The sequence below is a fragment of the Biomphalaria glabrata genome, chromosome 8, assembly GCF_947242115.1.
Source record: "Biomphalaria glabrata chromosome 8, xgBioGlab47.1, whole genome shotgun sequence".
In the NCBI taxonomy this organism is placed as follows: domain Eukaryota; kingdom Metazoa; phylum Mollusca; class Gastropoda; family Planorbidae; genus Biomphalaria; species Biomphalaria glabrata.
The window spans coordinates 9,680,255-9,695,792 of record NC_074718.1 but is presented as its reverse complement, the minus strand read 5'-3'; the positions used below and the strand labels follow the sequence as shown (position 1 = coordinate 9,695,792).

Genomic DNA, 15,538 nt, shown 5'->3' with positions numbered 1-15,538 from the left:
ATGGAGTTTGTTTAAAGTTTAAAACCCCTCCAGATGGTTTTGAGTAAAGAGCATTTTGAGGTGGAAAACCCCCAACAGATGATTTTGACGATAAAACTTCTCTTTTCGATATAAAATCTAAAGCAAACTACAGCCACTTAATTCCAAGAGCGTATTCAAGAGAGGTTACACATTTTTACCAGTGGCAGGGCTCCCTTAATAAACTGCAGTGAATAGTCATCTGCCGAAATTGAAAAACACTAAAGTTGGCTCAACAAAGATGGCTAAGACAGATTTTAGGAGTCAGTTATAGAGATCGGGTTTAAATCAAGGAAATCCTATGCCTAACTGGGAGTCGACCCTTTAGTAAGATTGTGAGAGAGCGACGCATGAGGTTTGCGGGACAAGTTCTCCGACAAAATGAATTACGCATAAGAAGAGTTGCAATGATATCCTAGTAAAACTTGATGCCACTTATTCATTGAGGTCCTCATGGCAGGTGGGAAGAGGCTTCAGACGTTACCAGTGACAGATTTTTATGGAAACAGCTTGACGTCTAATGCTCCGAACAGCGCGGTAGGGTCTAAGTCAGTAAGAATAACACATTAGGTTTTTGAAATAAAACTTTTTAATAGCAGGAAAATGCACTGTAGATACCTCAGAACATGCATTTTGTTGGCTTTGTTGACTTTTTAATAGCAGGAAAATGCACTGTAGATACCTCAGAACATGCATTTTGTTGGCTTTCAAGACCAGAAATAGTGCTTGGCGGCGGGGCTTCGCCCCGCGCTAAGGGAGCTCCTAGCGCTCCTAGCGCTCCCTCAGACCCCATTGCTAGTAATGGCTCGGAATCTACAATTTTATGGAAAGAGCTTGACGGCAAATGCGCCAAACGTCGCGGGAGGGTCTAAGTCAGTAAGAATAGCACATTAGGTATTTGAAATAAAACCTTTTAATAGCAGGAAAATGCACCGTAGATACCTCAGAATATGCATTTTGTTGGCTTTCAATATCAGAAATAGTGCTTGGCGGCGGGGCTTCGCCCCGCGCTGGGGGAGCTCCTAGCGCTCCCCCAGACCCCCTTGCTAGTATTGGCGGGGAATCTACAATTTTTCCACTAATGGAAGAACCTATTCTAGGGCACAATTAACGTCATTCCGAAGGAATGAAGGGTCAGAATACAATAAAGATTATGTACACACACACACACACACATAAATACATATTAAAAAAAAATTCGCGAGGGGGGGTAAAAAAAATACACCCCCCCAAACCCCCCCCGAAAAAAAATCCTGGCTACGCCCATGTCTAAAACTGCCCACATATTGTTCCGTTGCAGGTCAGTGTTCAGACCTATAATGAGTGGTCTCGCTTGCACACGCGATAGGAAAAATCCAATAAGTTTATCTTGCGTGTCCGTTTTTCATTTTTTTTTTTTGTATCGGTACATTTTGTACTTTAATTTTGAAGAGCATCAATTGAACAACACAAGATCAAGATATTTGATAAGTGGACTGTCTTCGTTAACCATGACCTAGACAACTTGTGATCAGGTTTGCTAATAGATCTAGTAAGTTAAATCTTTGTAAGGAGCAACACATTATCTGGATAGCTGGTCATGTGATATGTGCTCTGGACAGCCGTCATGATGGAACCCGGGTACGAATCATGCCCGCTGCCCAGGGGCGTATTTAGTATAATTTAGCAAAACGTGCACCCGGGGCAAGAAACTTTATTGGTGCCACAACACCCCCCCCCCACCCCATGAACATCACATAGAAATAAAGGCTTATAAATAAAAAAAACTGTTTAATAATACTATAATGCAAATAACCTTAGAATGTATTACCTAACTAAAATATCTACAATAATTTTTATTTTTTTGCCTCCTCTCTGCGTGTGGCGCCCACTGAGGGGGGCTTCGTGCCCCCTTACACCCCTCACTACGCCTTTTCCGCTGCCATCCCTCGCCGTCCTGCAGAATGTTTAGCTAATTGGGGCTATGATGAGATAATCTTCAGCTCTGAAACGTCCGAAACAAGTAAAAAATAAAAACAAAACTTCTTATCGTATAAATTACAGACGTCCCATTAAAAGAGAAGAACGGCGTATGCACGCGCTAATCTTGTCGGGCATGTTAAATACACACTTAAGCTCTGCTAAAGCATTGGTCTTCCTTGCTAATTCCTGCGACCCACCTATGCTGTAAGACACTAGGGAAGAAGAAGCAGTGGAATGAATTTGTCTTAGTATGTGGAATAAGAAATGTGCCTTTATCTTTGCGTCTTTCTGGGAGGTATTAGGTTTCAATATTGTATTTGTAAGTTATGTTGTAGTGTTTTATGTATAATTGGTAGCAGGACCGAATTTAAATAAATGGAGGCCTTTTACACTTTTTTGAAAGCTTTAATAAAAATTCCCTTGTAATTTTATCTAATTTTCGTACTTCAAAAAAAAAATATTTAATGTGTATTTTTTTTACTAAAAAAAAATATATTTTAAAATATTTTTAACTTTGTGGAGAGTATGGCTAGATCTAAAACCACGACAATGTAGCCAACCGTAATATGGCTCCTTGTGTCTTGAAAGTCAATGGATAGGGCAGCTTTCTTTCTTATTCTCTTTTCAATAGCCTTATTTTGCTCTCGGCGAGATTCTTACCAGCACAAAGTCTGTCTCCATGCGCTCCGATTTTGCGCGATTTCCTTAAACATACTTTCATTGATGCCTTTAGTCACCAGATCTCGATTGCTGACATCTCTGTAATTTAGTGTTGGACGTTCCTTGGGTCTGTCTCCCTCCTCAAGCTCTGCATAATAGATGTCCTTAGGAAGTCTTCCATCTGGCATGCGGGTGACATGTCTGAGCCAATGTAGTCTTCTGTGTCTAAAGAGCTTAGATACTTGTGTACTGATCAGTTTATAAACTTCAAGATTGGAAACACGATCCCTCCAGGAGATACGCATTATGCACCGCAGGCAGAACTAGTTAAAATTAATGTTTAATGTACGCCCTTGGAGCATGTATTTTGAAAAGCTCACTGTACCATAAAGATGAGTGCTCAGTATACAGGCTTTGTGGGTTAGCATTTTGTTTGTCATGGTCAGTTTAGCATTTCACAGACATGATTACAGAGTTCTGCTGACGTAGCGACATCAGAGAATTATATGAAGGCATGAAAAAAAAAAGCCATTGGACCTCAGACCAGCAAGTGTTACGCGCTCAAGTCAAACGATAGCATGATTATCTGTAATCGTGCACTGCAAATGGAGCGATGAAACAGCTTTATGCAGAACTTTGCCAGATCGAAACTGATATCTCGCCAACCGCTTTGTCTAGCTTCCAATCACTTTCAGTTTTTGATGAATTAGATAAAACGCCCTCCGTAAAGGAAATGACCGCAGCTATTGACCTGCTTGCCACTCCGAGAACTTCCAAGCCTGAGTTAGGAACTATGAACGTTCCCCAAGGGTTTTAAAAGATGCAAACATTGTTACAATTTATAAAAACACTGGAGATCAGTGTTATTACATAAATTACAGCGGTATCTGCTAAGCAAAGTTGGAAATGCTTATGCAAGAGTACTATTAAAACGCCTGCAGATCTTGTCAGGACGAGTCTATGCTGAGTAGCAGTGTGGCTTTAGGGCAGTGTAGATTCACAACAGATATGAATTTCTCCTTGTGGCAGGAAAAGAGCAGAGAATAAAAATCCCATTTCTATAGTTTTTATCGACTCACCAAGGTTTGACCTTGTTAGCAAAAGTGGTCTGTTTGCCTTGCTAGAGGAAATGGGATGTTCAAATAAACTACGTAAAATAGTATCAGCTTTTCGTGAACAATATGTACTGAACAATTCGATAGCCATATTCTCCTTCAAGTCTTCAAAGCAGGGTAAAAAAAAGGATGTGTTGTGGCCCAGACACCATTCGTCATCTTCTTTTCGGTAGCAATCGCCAGCGCCTTGAAATCCCTGGAAGATCGAGTATACATCCGAAGTAGATTCGATGGAATCCTTTTTAATCTGTTTTGACTTAAAGCCAAACGAAGAGACGGCGTATCTAGATTAGGGAACTGTTGTTCGCCCCACGATGCAGCACTCATCTCCCATTCAAAAGAAGCATTACATAGGCAGGTAAATACTTTGTCAGCTGCATGTCAGGAGTTCATTCTTACAATAATTCTCACCAAAACTGAAGTTCTGAAGAACTGGAAATTACACCTTTACGGTCGAGCAGGAATTTACCTATTGCCAGCAACCTAATTTAAGTTTAGACATGGGGGGGGGGGGACAATTGGAAAAGCTTCAGAAGCAATAATTGTCAATCGTAAGATTTAATGTATTGTCGTTAAAAATGCGAACAAAAGAGTTTTAATTTAATTCTTTTTTTTTTTTTTATTTCAGTATCTTGTGGTGTTTTTTTTTTTTTACTGTTCCATAGGCCTATATTATGCAATAATCAGTAATGTAGTTAATCAGCTTATAAACACTAATTGTTGATATTGTAAACCTATTTACATTTTGTAGATTCCCCCAACACACACACACACATATATTGAAATAGATCTTCACATAGCATTATACAGCGTGTGGACCTTGTTAACTATATTTAGTTCTAATTTTATTATAAAACGCCGAAACTTGTATTGCTTTTGGTGAAAAGGGGGAGTCACTCACAATAAAACTTTTAATAATAAATGAAAAATGCATAGAATCTAGACTCTATTATAAATTAAAGCTAGAGAATATCCCATATAGATTAAGATTCTATCTGAATCTGCACTCTAAGAATAGTCTCTCGTCTAGGTCTACTTTAGATCTAGTTAGATATTTATACCAGATCTATATCAATTAATAATTGTTAATATTATATGTCCAATCTGTCTAGTATTACTAGAGTAATATAACATAAGTTGAATTACACAAAAATAAAATGGAAAAAGATTTGATGAAAAAAAAATTCGGTCTTCCTCCACTACCAAATTTGGGCTCTGGGTTTGTAACTTTTTAAACTTAGACTATTAAATAGTATTAGTGGTAGACTCTACTAATCTGCTACACTAGTACTAATATACTCTGTCTCTACTAGGACTAGACTCTTGTCCAGGGTTCGGCAACCTTTTGACTTAAATCTTAAAAGAGCCAAAAACTACAATTTACACAATTTTAAAGTTTTTATAAAGAGCCACAAGTAAATCCTTTCTTGCCAACAATAAATAGATCTAGTACTCACACAATTATTTTTATAATAAAAAAAAAACTAATCTATTCATTCATATATATGTGCTTTCACAGTTTTTATTTTGGAAATAACTAAACTTTTAACTAAAGCAATTAAACATATTTACTTCCAACACTAACAAACAATTAAGCAAACAAATTCAGTGGGAGCGATGGCTTTGGTTTTGGAAAGTTTAGATACATTTGGCTCATAACTTGTTTTTAGTTTCAAACACGACTCTAAATTTTCATTTGTTAGCTGGCTTCTTACTTTACTAATAATTATATTCATGCAAAAGAACTCTTGCTCGCACGAATATGTCAATCCTAACATAGACAGTACTCCAAATGCCAACTTTTTCACCTGACTGTAGCTATCTGGAAGATTATTCCATTCATTGAACATAAGTGTCTCATCTCGTTGCATTTCTTTTAAAGCTGTCCACATCTTTTGCGTTATGTACATACATTTCTGGAGCCTTCAACTCTTCCAAAGTGAAAGTGAAGATGCCAATTCGTCTTGTATTGAAAGTGAATTAAAACCTACATAGAAACACTGGATGATGGCTTCATTCTAGAGTTTCCGACGGACTGACAACAGTGATGACGCGTGTAATGGGGGGTGGGGGGGGGGGGGTTGAAAGGCTGAGAGATAGAATCTGTGTCAATCTTCCTTAAACAATTTAGAACTCTTTTAAAAATGTTTAGATAAAATAAATAATATATTCATATGGAACTTAAGAGCCGCAGCTTTACATCCAAAGAGCCGCATATGGCTAGCAATTCGCCGACCCTGGCTCTAGTCTACTCTCTCTCTCTCTCTCTTGTCAGTCTAGATCTATATTATATAATTATTATTATAAGTAGTGAGACTGGATTAGAGTCTAATAATACTTTGACAAAAAATTCAAAATAAATATATAACAACCGAAACTATCTAGTTAAATATAAAGCTTGCTGAGAGGTTTACAATGATACCATATATTTATCTTTCTATGTTATATAGGAGCAAAGTTATGCCGTTTTATGTGTATAAAAATGGACTATAGAAAATGTAAAAAAAACTGTGATTGAAAAAATGAATATATATTCCTCTTTATCTCATCATAACTTTATAACCGTAATAGATAGAAGCTTGAAATTTGGAACACGTATACCCCATGCCATTATATGATTTTTAATTTGATTGTTTCATCTCACATGCAGCTAAAATTCATTCACAGCTTATCCAATTATCCAATTGTTTATAAATTGACTTTGATCTTTTTTCTAGAATGCCGTTTGGTAGAAACTTCCTCAGCTTTTTAATAGATACCTTGATAGCATTCTCTCCACTAGGTTGATCAAAGATAAGCCATTAAACAATGCATAAATCATTTATACTTCGTATCATCTACGAGAATTGCTAATGTCTGGCTCCGCAGGTTGCTGCATCATGGAGTGACTTTATTTAACATCATTAGGATGGGCCAAAATTGCCTTAATTAGCTGATTTCCTTTTATATTTTGTGTACCTAAGTATAGAAAAAAGATTTCTAACACTACTCTATAATAGAAATATTGATTTTAATACTATAGTCATAGATTGTTATGGTAGTTATAATTTTTCCACTTACCCATTTTTAAAAATAGCCTAATTGGGCATCATTTATAACTGATAACAGCATGTTAGGGTACCTTTTTTTAATTTTGGAGGACAAAATTTCATTAAAAAATAACTAAATAACAAACTTTATGCATAAATCTAGGTCTAAATACAATTTTAAAAAAATACCAAGTTTGCTTAAAAATGATAGTAAATAAATGCAGAATCATTCTTACCTATGACTTTATTGTTAACTTTCTAAATAAACACGACTTTCATTTTTCACAATGTGGTGTCTATCAAAAGCTTATGAATCCTCCTTTAAGATTATCACAAGGCTTTTTAATAAATGAAGCAAATGTAAAAAAAACAATCAATCAACTAACACCATGGTTTTGGAAGTCTAGCCATGGTGTTTCAAAACTATATAGCAGCTAGTCTAGCAGTTTATAGGTCAGAAGAGTAAGGATGTCAAAGTGTTATTTAATATATGCGTTTGAAAAAAAGAAACTTTTAACCAATTAAACTTTTATCAAATCAAGTTAACTTGAATTGATCAGAATAAATAATGCAAAACTAGATAGATCTATATTTAATATTATATCATCTTAATGTAATTTAAAAATATAGATCTACTCTAGAGACATCTAGATTATATCTAATTTAAAAGATTTTTATCTTTAGTTTAATAGTTTAATTATGATTCAATTCATAGGTCAGAAGAATCTAAGTCAGTTTCAATAGTCTTGAATAGTATGGCCAATTTCCTATTAATAGTCCAGACATTTATCTATACTCATCTATAACTAGTACTTCTTTTACCTGGCACTGTTCCCTGAAGCAAGGTCTTTGCGAGCCCCGTAGATCTTGTAATGTGGCCAAAGGTTTTAAGCTTTTCACAATAGTTAGCAGGTCGTCATGGGCTCCGATCGCTACAGTAACCCTGTCTCTGATTTCTTGGTTTGTGATGCGGTCTTTGAATGTGATGCCTAGGATCCTTCTGTAGCATTTCAATTTCATTGCTAGGATCCTCCTCTCAAGCTCTGCATTCAACGTCCACGACTTGCAAGCATATAAAAATGTGGCCATGACCAGAGAGCGCATCAGTCTGATTTTGGTGCCGAGGGCTAAGCCCTTATCTTTGCATATCATTTTAAGTTTTGAAAGGGCTGCTGTGGACTGTGCTATTCGGGCCAATAATTCGGGTTTTGTTAACACTAGTTAATAATAATTATCAGTTATTTTAGCAACAATAGATTTTATTTTCATTATTTTGTTTATAGTCCTCCAGGAAAAAGAAACATGATACGTAAAAAAGATTACAGCCCTGTCTACTGGGACAAGTACTTTGATCATAAGAAGGACTTAGTAACCTCCACTGGTGATGTAAGCAACATTTCAGGGCTTTTTTTATATGCTTTTTTTTTTCCTAACTTGTTTTTTTGTTTATTACATAATCTTATATCACTTTTGCTGACTAAACTGCTTTTCTTTTTCCATTAGACTTTCAGAATATACGAAAAAGGTAGTGAAGGACCTGTTTTATTCTTTCTGCATGGAGGAGGATTCTCTGCATTGTCTTGGGCACTTTTATCAGTAAGACTTTTTTATAATTGTGATTTTTTTTTCTATGAAAAAAACTGAAACACGCTTATTTATAGTTAGTAAAGGAAAAAGTAACGTTTCCCTTTATCAGACCTTGCGTTCCATGGGGCGGATGATGTTAAGGTCATCTGTTTCTATGGCCAACTATTAACGAGTAGGTTGTCATGTGGCTAGCACAATGACCGACCACCTTTACTTTCCACATCTAAAGTCAGGTACCCATTAGAATTGGGGGAACCCAGGGGCGCCCTAAACAAAAATAAAAATTCCAAATCCTGGTCTTCAAGAAATTCGAACCCAAGACCCCAGGTTCAGAAGTCAAGTGCTTAACCGTTCAGCCACCGTGCCCCCACTATATATAAGATAGTTCAGTTATTCCACAATGGAAATGTACTTTGATTACATCAATCACATTATTTAAAACTTACAATAATATTTCTACACAACCAAAGCCATATCAGTAAAAATACAAACACAACATCTAGAATTACATGGACATAATAGGCCCCAATCTATTTTGTATTCTTAAAAGTCAGTTGAACTGAGTAGGAAATTTAAACTAAAAATATAAGTGCTAAAAAAGTATTTACTTTTATTTTCAGCATACTTGATTTATTTTGTTGTTTTCTTTCATTTCCAGACTCATGTTACTACATTAGTCAAGTGCAGATGTGTGGCTGTAGATTTGAGAGGTCATGGTGAGGTCAAATTTTTTTCTTTGTATTTATTTTCCTTGATGGTCGTTGACTTGTAGCACCAAACTGCTGGTAGACAGCTAAACCGCTGCAGGCATATATTTTATCTTATAAACCTTGAAAAAAATTGAATAACTTCTTTTGCTCACAAAACTAAATCACATTGGCTGTTACTGTAGTAGGTCTCACAATAATTCTTATACCTACATTCCTCCACTGGCGGATTACAGTCATAGCCATCAAACAAACAGTTGGCTGTGTATCATTCTTGGTTACAAATACCATCATCAAAGGCCTGTGTGTAAACAAAAATTATATGATGGAGTATTGTTTATAGCACAGAACAGGCTGGCATAAACTGCTTGGCTACCTATCAAGGGGGTTTTGAGTTTGAATTTTAATTTGAGCAGAGTTGTGTTTGCTGAGTGCTTATGGCAGCATGGAAATCTCCCATATACCCCCCCCCCCCCACATGTCTTCAAAAGAGATTGGACTAAACTTTTATTACAGTATAAAGACAAAGTCAGCTTGAGATGAAATGAAATAAGCTGATATTTACAGAAATCTAACTCTAACAATAAAAACGCATCCTTACACTGTGGCATCCTGGAGTCATCTGGCGTAGCGCCGCTTATCTTGTATTATTCTACAAGACTAACAGTAAATTAATGCTATCTCTCTCTACAAAAATAAATACTTCTTTTTTTTTATCACGCGGGAAACACACAATATTGATGTATTGCTTCTTAAAAAGAAATTCCTTTTAATGTAAACATTCTTTTTTGAAAAACATTGTATGGCACCCTTTGTTAACCATCAACTGCAGACATTGATACAGATGACCATTACATCATCTACCAGCAGACAAACATTTATTTTGTCTGCTTTCTTCCTGTAATTTATTTCTTACTTTCAAATCTAAATGAATACCTCAAACAAAAAACTTTGTTATGTGAGGCTGTTATATTTCATTATATGCTGTTTAAACATTGAATGTTCCTTTCATTACACAGGAGACAGTGTGACAAGTGATGATACCAATTTAAGTGCTGAACAAATGTCAAGGTATATATATATACATTTTTTTTGTAGAAGATGGCAATAATTTCTAGCCGTTCTGTGTGTGATTTAGAATGGCCAAAAAAATGTTCATGTTAGGACTGGTGTTGTAAATAAAACATACTCATACTTACTGGGGGAGCCGCGGTGGCTGAGTGGTTAAGTGCTTGGCGTTTTTAAAATAATTTTTGTATTCATTTTTCTTCCTTAAGATTTCCATCCTAGACTTAGTCTTACTAAAGAGGCTCCTTCTTCCTTAAGAGTTCCACTCTAGACTTAATCTCACTAAAAAGGACTTTCATACTTAAAAGTTAATGACAGTAATCTTCTGTTTGTTAACATTTTGATTTTTATTTGTTAGGGTTACATTTTGCTAGCAATAAAATTTGGTAAGCTAGAAAAAGTTAGTGAATAAGGTGAAATATGGTGCTGTTATAATAGAGCCTAAAAACATTAAAAAATATATTTTTTAAAGATGTAACCTACTAGTTATAGAGCGATTATTTTGCTCTTAATAACTAATGATAGTTACAAGTAAAAATAAGAAAATCCTGGTTAAGTGAATGTATAAATCTACCACTCTTTATAATATTCCAATGATAGGTCTTTAGATCTAGTGTTAGAAAACGATGCACAAAATGTTTCTGAACATTAATTTATTCAATTCTTGAATGAATAATGCCTACATGCGGAAACACCTGAAGATGTATTGTCCATTCAAGATAAGTATTTGATCGTTCTCCAGCTAAAATTTTCATGGTGTGGCCAAAGAGCTAGGAATTCTTTTTTCAGCTATATACATCAGCTATTAAATTTCTGGGCAAATCATTCGAGCCATTTTTTGAGATTCATGTCCAGGTTCTACCCACCCAGAAGGTTCAATGTCTCATTAAGTTACGAGTTGAATGTAAAAACATAAAAAAATTGGAAAGAGGAAGATAGTGAGAGATTATGAAATAAATGACAAAATATATGATGATAAGGAAACTATATTGAAAGATCACAGTTACTATCCAAAAATTTCAAACTAGTTCATGCTGAAAACGGAAATGCTTAGATATTAAATTCTGCAGGGAAAAAAAAGTGCATATGTGTTTTAAAATTCATAGCTTATCAATATTTCAATATTCTGTACACCAGATTCCATCTATGCAAATCCCATATATTATATGCTGGTCAGCAGGGGATGTAGACTAAAACTGGGTCTTAGTTTGAAAACAAATATTTAAAATAAATTTCTTTGTATTAATTAGTTCATGTTTTTATGTTTGTATTAATGAGCTCATGTTTTTATGTAAGTATTAATGAGCTCATGTTTTTATGTTAGTAATAATGAGTTCATGTTTTTATGTTAGTATTAATGAGCTCATGTTTTTATGTAAGTATTAATGAGCTCATGTTTTTATGTTAGTATTAATGAGCTCATGTTTTTATGTTAGTAATAATGAGTTCATGTTTATTTTTCTCCTCTCCAGTGATGTTGGAAACATCATTCACAGTCTCTACAATGATGACCCCCCTCCTGTCATTCTAGTTGGACACAGGTTTGTATTTGGTTAGATTACATACGACAGTCTCCATTGATAGTGGCCAAAGTTGTTAACTGAAATTTGAATTCAACTCTTGGTCATCATATATACCCACTATTTTTTTTTCTTTCTGTATTAATGTTTCTTAGCATGGGAGGAGCCATTGCAGTTCACACTGCTGTCAGACATCTTGTATCCACATTGATAGGCCTGGCAGTCATTGACGTTGTTGAAGGTATTTTTTCTGTCTTTTGACATCACTTTGTAAATTAATTATGTTCTAACAGACATTGACCTTGCTACATTAAATTATTACGTAGCTATAGACATTGAGCTTGCTACAGTATAATAAATCTATGTTAATCTACTTCCAGAACTAAGATAAATGGAATGTTCAATGTAAAAAAAGTTAGATTAATGACTTATATTTATAATATTAAATAAAAATAGTCTACTTTTTATAGTTATTTAAAAAAATTATATTCTTTTCATTTATATAGGGACAGCCTTGGAAGCCCTAACAAGCATGCAGTCATTTTTGAGGGGGAGGCCAAGAACATTTGAGTCCATGGATAAAGCAATTGAATGGGCGTAAGTAAAGTTGCCTTCTTAGAGATCTTATATTTCATTGAATACGGCAAGCCAACCTATTAAGTAGTTTTAGAACTAAACTTAAAGCTACTTCTTTCCAGTAAGTGCCCATTAGCTGAAAAGATTTCTGAAACTTAAAGTTTTAACATTCACATTTAAATTGAGATCATATATTCTATCAGTTCTTATGCTTCATTCACTTATAAAACAAGTCTTTATCTTTTACATTTATGATTTTTTTGGGCTTGCTTGGTCAGTTTTTACAGTTATGTATACCATTTTGGGGTTTTACGGATTTTCCTCAGGGAATATATATGAGATTGATTTATTGGAATGGGAAAAAGGAAGCTTTTCAAATGGGGTGTATTTTATGTTCACAATAGCATGATTTAACGCTTTACATACGATTCTGGAGATTTCTGAATGGATTTTACACATAAGCTTAATATGTTTAAGGTTACAAGCATTGCTTTTTGCTTCACTTGCTCCACAAAGATAAAGTTATGTCACTCTGTTTCCAGGGGGATGTGATGTAGACACAATAGATAAAATGTGTAGCTTGGCAGGTTGTAGTACAGCAGTCTCCTGCCAACTTTTCATGGTACTCTATGTAGCAATTTAGTCAAGGAAAAACCTACTACTAGTCTTGGACAGTTCAATTCTTGTATATGCTACAGGGCACAGAAAATAGTGAAACTAAACACATTATAAAATGACTTTGACAAGAATATGTGCACTTTAGCTGAGAAAATTTTACAAACTAGTGATTGCTGGAAGCTTAAGCAGCAGTTTAATTATCAAATAGCACTATAGCAAATATTTTTATTTTATCTTAGTTACTTAAAATATTTTATTTATGCAAAAAAAAAAAGTTTTCAATTGTGCACAACTTTGTGCCTGTCCCTATGCTTACAGTGTTCGAAGTGGACAGATACTGAACCTAGAATCGGCACGCGTTTCTATGGTTGGCCAGCTGAAAAGGTAAGACAACCCTGGGTTATTTTATCTTATCTAATATGATACAGACCTTACTTCAAAAAAAGAAGATGATTATGTCCTATGATCAATTAGGTACATTTATTATTGGCTTGGTTTACTTGATTGAGGAACATTAACATTGTTATTCTAGCATAGAGATAAAAAATGTTTAAGTATGAAATATTTCTCCCTAACAAGCTCTCATTAGATTTTTAAACATTTTGTTTATAAATTCTGAAAACATTTGGAAATTCCATATTGAAATAAACTAAAAATGTATTTAAAAAAAAATACAATTACATGTTCAGAAGAATAAAAAAAAATGTGTTCAGTAGCATAGCTAGAGAGCTGTCCACTTGATTATTTTACATTATCTTTCTTGTATTATCTTTTAAGTTACAAACTTTCATTCTAAGATAAAAAAATATTATGCCCTTGTGTATATTTAGTTAATATAATATTTTAGTCCATTCTAAAATACAAATATTGTGCCCTAGGTTTATCTATGCCTATATTTAGTTGTTAATAGATATAGATATTTTAAAATATTTTAAAGTTTATTGATACTGGAGATGTATTTGATATAGATCTTTTAAAATATTTTAAAGTATATTGATACTGGAGATGTATTTGATATAGATCTTTTAAAATATTTTAAAGTATATTGATACTGGGGATGTATTTGACATAGATCTTTTAAAATATTTTAAAGTATATTGATACTGGGGATGTATTTGACAGTGAATCTTCTAATGAAACGGGGGCAGAAGAGTTGGAGCATCAGCATGTTAGCTGCAGTGACACCATTGAGGAGGAAGAGGATGAAGATAAAGCTTCCCAGGCATCTACTGTGGGCCAGTTTAAGAAGCCTGCAGATCCACAGTCTATGAGTGTGAGTCTCCCTAAACTCTTTACAATTGGTGACTTTCAGTTATTTAGTATTGTTAAGTCAAACTAAATAGGGTATTGGGATTATTGTCTCCCTTTGAAAATAGCCATCCATTCTAGTAGCACTACAACACACCTTTCATTCAGACTTCTCCTGATCTTTCATTCAGACTTCTGCTGATCTTTCATTCAGACTTCTGCTGATCCTTCATTCAGACTTCTGCTGATCTTTCATTCAGACTTCTGCTGATCCTTCATTCAGACTTCTGCTGATCTTTCATTCAGACTTCTGCTGATCTTTCATTCAGACTTCTGCTAATCTTTCATTCAGACTTCTGCTGATCTTTCATTCAGACTTCTCCTGATCTTTCATTCAGACTTCTGCTGATCTTTCATTCAGACTTCTGCTGATCCTTCATTCAGACTTCTGCTGATCTTTCATTCAGACTTCTGCTGATCTTTCATTCAGACTTCTGCTGATCTTTCATTCAGACTTCTGCTGATCTTTCATTCAGACTTCTGCTGATCTTTCATTCAGACTTCTGCTGATCTTTCATTCAGACTTCTGCTGATCTTTCATTCAGACTTCTGATGATCTTTCATTCATACTTCTCCTGATCTTTCATTCAGACTTCTGATGATCTTTCATTCAGACTTCTGATGATCTTTCATTCAGACTTCTGATGATCTTTCATTCAGACTTCTCCTGATCTTTCATTCAGACTTCTCCTGATCTTCTCTTCAACACAACACACACAAAAAATTAAAAAATTGAGAAATCAAATCACTATAAGGAAAAGTTCTAAAATGAGAGTGGTTCACAATGTTTATTTGATAATTAAAATTGTATTGTAATATATTTAGCAATCTGTGCTAAGCCATTAGATATTCCTAATAATTATGATAACGCTTGTCTTTGAGTCCGAAGATTAATGAGGAATGCAGTATTATCCGTGGCTACGCAGTCCCAGCTGTGACCTACATATTTTGCCTCATCCAGGGCAAGCACAACCATTGTCTGCCAGTTGTTGATTAGATATTCCTAACCAGTTATGAAATTAGGGATTGTGAAAAGAATTTTTTAAAAAATAAAAAAAAAGGTTTACACAAAAAAAAGAGATATAACTTATACGTTGATATTGTACAGTATCCAAAACATAGGAAAGCTAATATAAACTTCTGCTTGTGCCTGTCCATATTGTTATTTTGATATTTGACAGACTCACAGATACACCTGGAGAATAGACTTATCAAAGACTGAAAAGTTTTGGCAAGGTAAATCTTAACATTTGTAAAGGAAAAACAACTGTCCAGTTTAAATGTACCAATTCTCTGCTGCTTCAATCTGCAGTGTGGGTGGAAGTTTTAAATGGCCAGAGAGCACAGAATAGAAGGCTGGATATGTCTCA

At 34.7% G+C, this 15,538-nt stretch overlaps 1 protein-coding gene across 3 annotated transcripts in view; it reads left to right on the top strand.

Moving 5' to 3' along the window:
* The first annotated feature begins 1,430 nt into the window (after nt 1–1,430).
* Nucleotides 1,431–15,538, top strand: part of LOC106074324 (protein phosphatase methylesterase 1-like) — a 19,187-nt gene continuing 5,079 nt past the window's right edge. The window contains exons 1-11 of one of the 3 annotated variants that reach the window (XM_056038693.1): nt 1,431–1,532; nt 8,068–8,170; nt 8,288–8,380; nt 9,030–9,087; nt 10,098–10,149; nt 11,619–11,687; nt 11,822–11,907; nt 12,173–12,263; nt 13,179–13,244; nt 13,983–14,133; nt 15,350–15,404. In XM_056038693.1, the coding sequence (XP_055894668.1) occupies nt 8,087–8,170; nt 8,288–8,380; nt 9,030–9,087; nt 10,098–10,149; nt 11,619–11,687; nt 11,822–11,907; nt 12,173–12,263; nt 13,179–13,244; nt 13,983–14,133; nt 15,350–15,404 (805 nt within the window). In that variant the 5' untranslated portion in view covers nt 1,431–1,532; nt 8,068–8,086. Of the gene's footprint in view, nt 1,550–4,666; nt 4,975–8,067; nt 8,171–8,287; nt 8,381–9,029; nt 9,088–10,097; nt 10,150–11,618; nt 11,688–11,821; nt 11,908–12,172; nt 12,264–13,178; nt 13,245–13,982; nt 14,134–15,349; nt 15,405–15,538 lie in introns of those variants that run through there. The other 2 variants (XM_056038694.1, XM_056038691.1) reach the window with 2 other exon arrangements.